Source organism: Spinacia oleracea, chromosome 2, assembly GCF_020520425.1.
Source record: "Spinacia oleracea cultivar Varoflay chromosome 2, BTI_SOV_V1, whole genome shotgun sequence".
Lineage (NCBI taxonomy): Eukaryota > Viridiplantae > Streptophyta > Magnoliopsida > Caryophyllales > Amaranthaceae > Spinacia > Spinacia oleracea.
The window spans coordinates 68297911-68310037 of NC_079488.1; the positions used below are offsets into that span (position 1 = coordinate 68297911).

Below are 12127 nucleotides of genomic sequence, written 5' to 3' on the forward strand. Positions count from 1 at the left end.
ATGTAATGAGGGTGACACCAAAGATGTTGATGGAGTTTATAAAGAGAGGGGAGGGAGGGGAGCAAAGCTAGGGTCGAATTTTTTATTTATTATTATTATTATTATTATTATTATTATTATTATTATTATTATTATTATTATTATATTACGGAGTAGTAACTTCAAAAAGTACGGTATAACATAAATTAGTCAAAAGATAAAGAGTTAAGTTAAAGGATGGGGACTCACCTTTTATATTTTTTACCTCGTAGGAGTCAGGGACGAAGCCATTAACTCATCTTTATGAAGCCGAACAATTTCATTCATTTTTGTAAATCAAAAATAATATATAAAATTAATAAAGAAAACTAGTTTGTGATCGTGGTAATGCACGCGATTTCTACCATTGTTGTTAAAATCGCGATCCGGGTCATAGGATTGCAAAAAAATATCACCCGTATTCGACCTGCATCCATTATCCTTTTTTCATCAATTTAATTCAGGTTTTCATCCACTTAATTATATCGGGTAACCGGGTTATTGAATCATCCACTGAATATTTCCATTTAGACTTAACATTTAAACTTACAAATTACAATTATACGGATTATACTAATTATTCAAGAAAAAACTCTAAATATATCCGGATACAAATTTAACATTCTCTCAAGTTGAAGCTACCAAATTAATGGGACATTAATTCTATTTTGGAAAAAAAAAAAAGTGGAAATCAATCAATCCAATTTCCGAGAGAGTGGTCTCTGATCTGCCTAGTTTTTATTTTTGTTAATTTTTTGAAACTCTGTTCTGCCGAGTCTGGCCACTGCACTTCTTCAGTTACCCATAAACTATTTCAGTCTTTCATTTTTTGGTTGTAAATCACTGGAAATGATTTTTCTTGCATGACACTTGACTTCATTAATTATTGTTGAAACTTTTTTACCTCATACAAATCACGGAGTATCTATTATACTCCGTATATCGGAATTTATTTTAATTACTCCATTCGTTTCTTTTTATTCTTACGTTTGACCTTTTCCATGTTTATTAATGTCGAATTAATGTGTATTGAGATTCTTCTATTTTTTTTACTTAAACAAGGAGAACTACGTTTATTTATAATATTTTTCACTTTTATCAAAAATATGATATTGGGAAAATGAGAAAAATTTAATGTCCCAATAGAAAAGTGTGAGAGATTAAATGACTCAATGAATTTAATTGGTTAAAAAATCATTTGACACAAATTTTGATAGAATATTAAAAATTTTATGGGATAATATAAAGGGAACTAATCACTTGACTTATCATTCTCCATTGTAGTATGTTCACCAAGTTTTCTTAGAACCGGGGTTAGGTAGTTTGAGGTTAGAGTGAAGTATATTTGTTCTCTTTGATTTCGTTTCTTCTCTCGGAGTTTGTATTTCATTCGAAAGGATGGGTCACCCGAAAGGGTGAGCTAGGCAGTCCACCTATTTTTATTTTCTTATAAAAAAAAAATGTAAAGAACATTTTGAAACACCCAAAAAGTAAAACGTACGTAAAGAACAAAAAGAAACAGGGAAAGTATCTTTTATATTATTTTTTATGGATAAACATTTTAAAGTGTTGTATAATTATCTTTATACAATAATAGTAATTTTGAAGGGAGAATTTTTTATTAAAGCAAAAAAAAATTATCACTAAAAAATATGTAAACTTCACCTGGGTAACTTATATACAGTTTGACTTAACTTTTATTCCGATATACAATATTTATTGAAAATTTTGTCAATTACTACCTAGATTTTTGGAGAGTTTGTCAATTACTATCTAATTTATTAAAAATTATCAATTACTACCTACATCTCTAATAATTTATGTCATTTGTTACCTTATTCTAATTAGTCCACTAATATCATAATTAACACTTAATTATAATTTAGATACTTTTTTGGAAATAGAAATTAAAATATGAGGGAAATTATCGAGGTAAGAAGAAAGATTTACATGTAGTTTTCATTGATTTGGAGTAGGTGTATAATAAGGGACCGATGGAAATTCATTGGTGTGCTTAGATGGGAAGATTGTCCAAGGTTCTGATATCTTTCGCTATTTGGGATCTATTATCCAAAAGGATGGACAATTGGATGGCGACGTGGCTCATAGAATCAATGCAGGTTGGTTGAAGTGGAATAGTGCCACAAGGTTCCTATGTGATCCAGGCATGCCCCAAAGATTGAAGGGAAAATTCTACTACACGATAATTAAACCGGCGTTGTTATGCGATACGGAATGTTGGGCAGTGAAACATTGTCACGTGCATAAGATGAATGTAGCAGAGATGCGCATGTTATGTTGGATGTGTGGGCATACAAGAAATGATCAATTGAGAAATGAGATTATTAGGAATAAAGTAGGGGTTGTACCGATTGAGTTTAAATTGATGGGAAATCGTATAAGATGGTTTGGACATGTAAGAAGGAGATCAAGTGATGCTCCGATTACGAGGCTCAAAGGGTGGCAAAGTGATAGGGTTGCGAGAGGTAGGGGAAGACCTAAGAAAACTTGGAGGAAGGTGATTGAGAATGATATGTGCCTACTTGGGTTGAGGAAATTATGGCGTTGGATAGGACAAAGTGGAGAGAGAGAATATACATTAATGGCTTGATTTGACTTATATATATCTTCCATTTTGGCCCTCTTAGTTACTTTTGCATTTTGCAAACCTTGTTCGTTGAACTTTCTTTATGATTTTTTTTCCTTTTCTTTTCCCCTTAAAGCTTTCTCTAACCTTTTCATTAGCTTCCCCACAAATTGTTTTTCCTCTCCGTCATTTTTTTGGCTCCATTTTATATGATAACTTTCAAATGTACTTATTTTATTTACCTATCCTTATTTTTTCGTGTTAACTTTACTTAATTTTCTTATCTCTTATGTTACTTTTCTTTTAAAAAAAATTCTTGTTTTACTTCCACTAATTTCACTTTCTCCTAGAGCTGGCAATGGGTCGGGTTGGGTCGAAATCAGGTCGACCTGTTTATAAACGGGTTGACATTTCCCCGACCTGAACCCAACCTGTTTAGTTAAACGGGTTGAAATTTTAAACCCAACCCAACCTGGAAATAAACAGGTCAACCTGTTTTCGACCTGCTGACCTGTTTACTTAATTTTTTTTTTGTAAAAAACCTGCTAAACTAATAACCTGTTTTTCCAATCTGCTAAAATAATAAGTCTTAAACTGGCAATATTTGCCATTAATTAATGCCCTGTCAAAAGTCATAAGGCTTAATACATCACCAAATATGAAATTAAAGTTTAATACATACCAAATCCAACGTAAAACTAAAATTCAAATAGGTTACAACGCATTAATAAATTGTTCATTCATCACACTTTGTTGGGATCTTGTGTTCCTGGTGAAGCAACTATGGGTGAGGATGGGTCATCAACATTCACGACCGCGTCAACTTGTTCTTCCACCTTCATCTTCATGATGGCTCCACATAGCTCCTCCAATTGAGGCTCGATTTTTACTAATAATCATCAACATCACAGTTTATAAGAAAAATTTAGTCTGCGCTAATAATCATCAACATCACAGTTTATTTAAATTTAATCTAATTAACAAATTTATTCTCAAATCATCATCATCATCATTGTTCTCAACTTATAATTCTGAACTCTAAAAAAACCCTAGAAAAATTATTATCAAAAACCTTAAAAAATCGAAAACACTGGAAAAATTATTTTGCTTATGGAACTCGACAAATCAGTGAATCACAATGAAATAAGCCACTTCATTATCATCATCATGGTTCTAATTTCTAAATAACTGAATTTCTAACGAATTGGAATCAAAGTGATATTAATTTACTATGTTATCAACATCACCATGACAAACAAAAGCGTTTTAACAACAAATAGAAAATTAGAAAGAACAAAACATACATAAATTATTAATTATAAAAGAAATCGAATGAAATTTTAAAAATTACATACTTCCGGTGGACGGTGGTGAGTGAAGAACACCGAGAACGGTGGTGAGTGAAGAAAACCGAGAGCCACACAGTGGTGAGTGAAGGCTGAAGACCGATGACCGGCGCGGTGAAGAACACCGAGAGCCGCCGCTGAGACTGAGAGAGGAGTGAGAAACTGAATGAGAGTGACTGAGTGTCGTGAGTGAGAGGAGTGAGAGAGTGAGAGGAGTGAGAGACTGAGAGGAGAGGCAAGAAATTTTAGGGTTTTTCATTATATATGATTAGAGAATAAAAGCTAAAGCCCAAATAAAAAAGCCCAGAAATAATTAAAGACTTTTAATGAATTTTTTTTTAAACAGTTACACGGAATCACGGATTGTGGTTAGGTTAGCAGGTTGGCGGGTTGGCGGGTTGGCGGGTTGACCCAATAATTAAACGGGTTAGGCGGGTTATTTTCGGGTTGAAATTTTCAACCTGACCCAACCCATTTATTAAACGGGTTGGGTTGGGTCGACCTATTTAACTAAACGGGTTGAAAAATCTTGACCCAACCCAATAATAACGGGTTGGGTTCGGGTCGGGTTGGTGGGTTGGGTCAGCTTTTGCCAGCTCTACTTTCTCCCTCTTAATTACTTGTTTTTAACTTCCAACTATGTTGAAAAGATTAACCCACATGTGAGTTGAGAATAATGGTCCCACATGAAAGAAATAGAGAGAGATTGACTAACATATAAGATTGGTGGACTACTTCGATCACCTATCACCAATTGGTTTTAGGATGGAACCCCGTCAGACTTATGTGCGGAACGATTCATGTTAGCCGACTCAAATCATTTGGGACTAAAGCTTTGTTGTTGTTGTTAATTATATTTTACCACCTACAAAAATCGAAAAAAATTATTTTTACCACATAAAAAAACTAAAACTTGTATTTTTCCACATAAAAAATATTATAACATGTTTTTTACCACCTGAAAATGAAAAAATAAACGAAACTTTTATGTGTGGCTGTCTAATTCAATTTTACTCCAATTTTTTACACTCCTTGTGTGATTTTTTTACCTCTTTCAACCTTCTCTCTTTACTGCCATTGAATTTTGTCAATTTCGTAAATTAATGGTGGTGAAAAATTATGTGAATTCATGGAATATAGGGAAGCAGGAAAAGAGAAGAGAGTTAAATACATGAAATTGATCATAATTCCCGAAAAAATATTTCGAAAATTAAATCCCGAATTTTTTTGATAATTTTGAAAACAATTTTTTTTTATTAAATGTAATTTCAAGTAAGTTTAAAATTTAATTTCGGGCTTTTTTCTTCAAAATGAATAAACTATATTTACGGGTTAATTATGATGTTATTAGTGGACTAATTGGTCGGAATATAAACTAAAGTAGTTGACATCAATTATTAGAAAGGTATGTAGTAATTCACTGCTTTTAACAACCTAAGTAGTGATTGGCAAACTCATTAACAACCTAGGTAGTAATTGACAAAATTTTCATATTTATTGTACAAAAAAGAATTTGTGATAAAAAAAATGGCAAATAAAGAAACTTTTATTACCAAGACGACAAAATAGCAACAACTATCAGTTTAGAACAAACGTAACAACACTACAAAGGCCCTGTTATTTAGAGCTGAACTGAACTGAACTGAATTGAACTGAACTGAACTGAACTGAACTGAATGCTCCTGAAATAAATAATAAGTAATAAATAATAAATAATAAGTACTCCCTCCGTTCCTAAATAAGTGTCCACTTTGGACATTTATGCAGGATTTAATAAAACTGAATTGTGTGTAAGACTAATGATTGGGCATGTTTTTTTTTGGGAAAGAAAAAAGTAGATAATTGTTTATTGATAAAGTACAAATAAAAGTGGATGTGGTGATTGAAAAGTGAGAAAAGTGTAGAATGTGTAAGAAAAAGTAATAATGATTTATGGAAAGTAGGAAAAGTATGTGAAAAAGTGGGAAAAGTGTATGGAAAAGTGGGAAAAGTGTATGTTCAAAAATGGAAAGTGGACACTTATAAGGGAACGCTATTTTTGGAAAGTGGACACTTATTTAGGAACGGAGGGAGTAATAAATAATAAATAATAAATAATAAATAATAAATAATAAATAACAAATAATAAATAATAAATAATAAATAATAAATAATAAATAATAAATAATAAATAATAAATAATAAATAATAAATAATAAATAATAAATAATAAATAATAAATAATAAATAATAAATAACAAATAATAAATAATAAATAATAAATAATAAAATAATAAATAATAAATAATAATAATAAATGTTAACTAATAACTAAAGAATAATTATTAATTGATAACTAAATAACTACGGAGTATATAATAAACAATAATAATAATAATAATCTGTAATTGATTACTAAATAATTACTATAAATGATAAGTTTTAATAATAATAATAATTTATAGTTAATAACTAATAACTAAATAATTAATAACTAATAATCCGTAACTAACTAATAAAAATAATAATAAATTATATTAATTATTAATAAATAATTAATTATAAATAATAATAATAAGTAATATAATAATATGAATATAAATATAAATAATAAGTAATATAATAATATAATAATATAAATATAAATAATAAGTAATACAATAATATAAATAATAATATAAGTAATATTAATAATAATAATAATAATAATAATAATAATAATAATATTATTATTATTATTATTATTTTTATTTTTATTAAGTTAAATTGAATTGAATTAAACTGAATTAAACTAAACTGAACTGAACTAAACTGAACTAAACTGCCAAATAAGTCATGAAACTGAAATTAAGCCAAAAAGAACAGGGCCAAACTCAACAACTAAAAGAGAAGGGCGATATACAATATTGCTGAATATCTAATCTCACCTGGTATGTTTTTCTTTTTTTCTACTCCTTCCGTTCTACAATGATGTTTCAATTTAGAATTTTGACACTCTTCCCAATTTAAGAGAATCTTCTAAAGTATTTTCAATACATAAGAAAAAAAACATATTCATGTGGGATCTTGTTTGATTCCTCTTATTAAATACTTTGATAATATCAAAATTTTAGAATTTTTGCTAATATATAATGAGATATATAAATTATACAAAATGTGCATTGACAAACGTGAAAATTATAAATTGAAACATCATTACAGAACGGATAAAGTAATATTTATTGGGTTTATTAATGATGTTTTGACCTATTGGTAAAAACTGAAACCATGTATATTGTAGGTTACATTATTTGAATACTTCTTCCCCATCTGTACTTTCTTACTCATTTACACTCAAAAATACAAGTATTATGTTTTCTTTGGTCCTATTTATGAACTATGGCCCCTTCCTGCGTAAAAAATCTCTTTAGATTTCAATATACATGCATTTCAATTTTCCCCGAGATTGAGGTGGTGGAGTAGTGGTATTTTTCCGCATCTTAGATTCTTTTTTATGATCAAATCTCATTGGATAATTATCTCTTCCGCTCAGATGGGTCCCCGTTATCTTACCGGTAAAAAAATATATTTTCTTTTCAAGAGTATTGATAAAAAAAATACTCCGTAACATATATTAGTAATATTCTATAGGAACTTTGCTTATGATTACCTAGGTTGTTAGGGAGTAGTAAATTCCTACCCACCTTTCTAACAATTGATATTAATTGCTACCTTAATCTTATTTTTCCAACTAGTCTATTAATGACATCATAATTAATATTAACTAGCTTTTGATCCCGTTCATAGAACGGGCGGTTGTATAGTAGTTGTTCGTATGTCTTTTGATGTTTTAATTAGTGAGTACTTCTGATTTTTGGTAATATATTAATTAAATATAGGTGTAATTTGAATGTTGAAAAAATATAAAAATTATATGTTGAATAAATATTGGATGTAAAAGGGGTGGAGTGGAAGAGACTAATGAGTATATTAGACTATTAATAACTTGATGTTGAATAAGGAAAATGAAGTGGAAGAGCCATTAGAAGTTGTAAATCATAGAAACAATAAAAAAAATTGAAAAAAAACAAAACAAAATGATGGATGAAATGAGAGATGCCACATGGCTTCTAATAATGAGATGACACATGGTTTCTAATAATCTATGGTGTTCTTTTTCAAATACTAGGTATAGATCATAATTTAATCATTTAATTAATTAATAAAAAATCCAAATAAATATTCTCAAACATAAATCCCAAAAAATATCCAAAAAAAAAACCAAAAACTCGAAAAAGAAAAAAAACATTCTCAATTTTTTCTCTCCAGGATTGATCATTTTGGATTTTTTTAAACTTTTTTTTTTTTAATTTTGTGTGATTTCGGAAAAAAAATTCCAAAGTGATGAATCCCATTTGTGTAAAAAAAAAAGGTGATTTTTGGGACTTTAATTTTTACTTCCTCTGTCCCAGTTTAATTTTTACATTTTTCATTTCCGCTTAACCCATATTAGTTTTACATTTCTATCTTAAAAAGACCCCACAATTATTTTAATATCTTTCTATTTCGACTATCAAAAAGTTAGAGCATAATACTCTTTCACATTCAATTAAAAAAGTACTCCACTATCTTTTATCACATCTGCTTTTCAATAAAATAATACCCACTAACATCTCATTTCACATCTATATCTTTAATTAAAATAAAATTTGATAAACAGACAACAACTTATCTTCTACTCCGTATTATCATGTACCCTGATAAGTGTCAACACTAATCTGGACTAGGGGAGTATTAATGCAATTAAAATAATTAATTAATGGACAAGTATGATGCCATTAATAGACTAATTAATTTGTCAGAATATGTACTAAAGTAACAATTGACGACATCAATAATTAGAAAGGTGAGCAGTAATTGATAACTTTTAACAACCTAGCTAGGCAAATTGACAAATTCATTAACAACACAAGTATTAATTGATAAATTTTTTCCTATTATATAGGGAGTACTCCGTATTTCATAATCATGTACCCCGTACTTCGTATCTTTATGTAACATCCAGAATACATTAGTATCGATCTTTTTAAAATCTCAAAAATTATTACTCCTCCGTCCCTTAATATTCGCATCGGTTTGACCGGTGCGGAGTTTAAGACATTTGAATTGACTTATTAATTTAATGGTGTTAGTTGATAGTGGAGTATTTTTTTTAATATTGTTAGTGGGAAATGTGTAAGAGATGGGGAGTGGTGAGGATGAAGTATTTTTGGATATCAGACATGTGCTTGCAAATGCATATCACAGTAAAAGACAAAATAGGAAAAAAGACAAAAAAGAAATTAAATTATACTTTTTAAACAAGCCTTCCCAGACAACACATGTGAGTAGTACTCTGTATAAAGGAACATAAACATTAGCAAATCGGGTGCAAATGGAGTTTATGTTGTTGGTTAAAGCCCTAATTATCAGAGTGAGTTTATCCCTAGTCTTGAAGGAAGTCTCGAGGTGAGTCTCAAGCCTAAGTCTTGGGATAATGTGGTAAAAGACTACACCAAGTCTTGAAGTGAGTTTGAAAATCCAAGACTCACTCAAGACTCACTTAAGACTCCACTTTTCTTCTTCCTCAAATAAAATCATGCCATATCATCAAACTTAATTTATCTTATTTCACCCAACTAAATTATTAATGGTTTACGTATTATTTTTGTTTCATTTGCCTTTAAATTTATGTTCTAGATCTTTTGAATTTAATATGTTGTATTATTGTTTCTAATTAACATTTTCTGTTATATTTTTCAATTTTTTTCTCGAATTATAAATTACTTTGTTTGTATATAAAAAAACATAATTTCAATGTTATTTTGAAAACGTACCAAAAAAAGATATATACATAAACTATTATTTTAAGAGTTAGATGAGTCTGAAGTGAGTCTGAGAATAATGTGTAGAAATAGGGTGAGTTTTGTGTGAGTCTGGATAATGAAAAAGTTAGTGGAAAGCTGATGAGTCAGAGTCTGAAGAGTGAAGGTGAGTATGTGGATAAACTCACCCTCAACACGGTTACTAGTGTGTGATGCATAGCATAGGAAACGTGTTGTTTTTCGTATTACGTACTTCGATACTTAAGATAATAATGGTGAAATAAGGGTTTTGGTGTAGTAAAAAGCCAAATAAGGCGTATTTTGATTTGGAGGTGGCCGAGAGTATCTATTACTATATATTAAAAGAGACACCAGGAATAACACATGTCAATTCCTGGTGCGATTTTTTTCCGTCAAAAACCACTTTCCCAAAAAAATGTGTATCTGTTTGATTTTATTTTTATTCTCTACCCTTTTTTAGAAACTATTTATGTATGGAAACAAATTTTAGATTATGAATTATGGCAATAATAATTATTCTAAATTGGTAATATTTTAGTCAAATCTCTATATTAGTAATGGAAAATATATCACTCAATATTTTGGTCAGATTACCATATTAGCATTTTAAATATGATATTAGATGAATAAATTTAAACGACTATGTTAAAAATGTTATAACTATGCAATAGTTTGGGAGATATTCAGTTAAATATGATCAAAATCCGTGCGTGCACGGGATCTAATCTAGTTAGTAAAATGTCTTACCTCCGTTTTACAATGGATCTTTACACTTTTTGTTTTACCCCGTTTCATAACATTTTTTAAAAACTTTTGTGTAAGACCGTCTAACGGTTAGATCATTTTTTTTGGTACTAACTAAACTAGTGTAAAACATAATTAAAAGTAATAAAATCATAACTAATTGAATAACAAAATAGTTAAGGTATAAAGACAAATAGTTAAATGTATGAGTCGAATAGTTATTATTTTTTAACAAACTTACTATTAACTAAAACTCATAAAATCTTAACTAATTGATCTCATTGCTTAACTAATCAGTTTCATTGTTTAACTAACTGGTTCAGTGCTTAACTAATTGGTTCGGTTGCATAACTAACTGGTTTCGTTGCTTAACTAATTGAATTTCAGACTTAACTAATTTGTTTTAGTGTTTAACTAATTAGTTAAAGTGCATAACTAATTTGTTCCAGTGCATAAAATTGGTCTAACCGTTAGGTCATCTTTCCTAAAAGTTCGTACGTTCTTTACACTTTGTTTTATTCTATTTTTTGACATGAAAATTTACTACCTTACCCTTCTTACCCTTCAATATTTACAAATTTCACTCACTTTCTGTTGAAACAAGCCTTCCCAAACAACACATGTGAGTGTCCCACAATGATAAAACATGACAGGGTTAATCACTTAAAAAGGGTAAGGGGATACTTCCCTTATTGCCATATGGTTTTAAGGTGGAACATCCTTTGGATTTGATAAGTGGACTATCTCTCGATTACGGGTGCGGCCCAGGCGCGGTGAGTTTATCATGGAATCAGAGCCGATGTTCTTGACCCATTATCAACACCCAAGAAGGGAGGGCCCAGTGAATTGAAGAATGCAAGATGGAAATGTTTTGAAGATCTGTTTGGAGCAATAAGCCCAACATAATTGATTGTCTCAAATAGGGGCACTTAACGTCAAGTTGGAAGACCAAAGAAGGGCCATCGAGGAAGTGGTGACCTATCCAAATTGCAAGAGAAATATATGGGCTCACATGTGAGGGGGAATGTTGAGAAGATTAACCCACATGTGAGTTGGGACTAATTGTCCCACATAGAAGAAATAGAGAGAGATTGACTAACATATAAGATTGATGGACTACTTCACCTACCACAAAATCACCAATTGGTTTAGGATGGAATCCCGTCAAACTTGTATGTAGTCAGTCTCTTCTCGATCATGTGCGAGCTTGTGTATGTCCCGGTGAGTTTATCATGCTATCAGAGCCAGACTCATAACTGAGACCTTAGACCGTTAATACTCTGGGCCAAATTAAAATGGCACGTGTGAGGGAGAGTGTCGAGAAGCGCGCTCTGGTCCACGAAATATCACACGTGACCGAACTAAAATAAAAAAGAGACCTTACACGTGAGGCGGAGTGTTGAAACAAGTCTTCTCAAACAACACATGCATGTGAGTGACCCACATTGATAAAAAATGAGAGAGTAATCACTTAAAAAGGCTAAGGGGCTACTCCCCTTATTGCCATATGGTTTTAAGGTGGAACCTCTTTTGGACTTGTTAAGTGGACTATCTCGATGACGGATGCGACCCAGACCCGTATTTAACAC

The 12127-nt window shown here is 30.4% G+C and overlaps 1 protein-coding gene across 1 annotated transcript; it reads right to left on the reverse strand.

The window, feature by feature from the left end:
• Window positions 1-3180: 3180 nt before the first annotated feature.
• Window positions 3181-4219, reverse strand: LOC130466980 (uncharacterized). Its single transcript, XM_056835503.1, has 2 exons — window positions 3961-4219; window positions 3181-3494 (listed from the first exon to the last, which is right to left on the reverse strand). Exons 1-2 carry the CDS (start codon window positions 4208-4210, stop codon window positions 3349-3351), a joined length of 396 nt encoding a protein of 131 aa, XP_056691481.1. The 5' UTR covers window positions 4211-4219; the 3' UTR covers window positions 3181-3348.
• Window positions 4220-12127: the final 7908 nt, after the last annotated feature.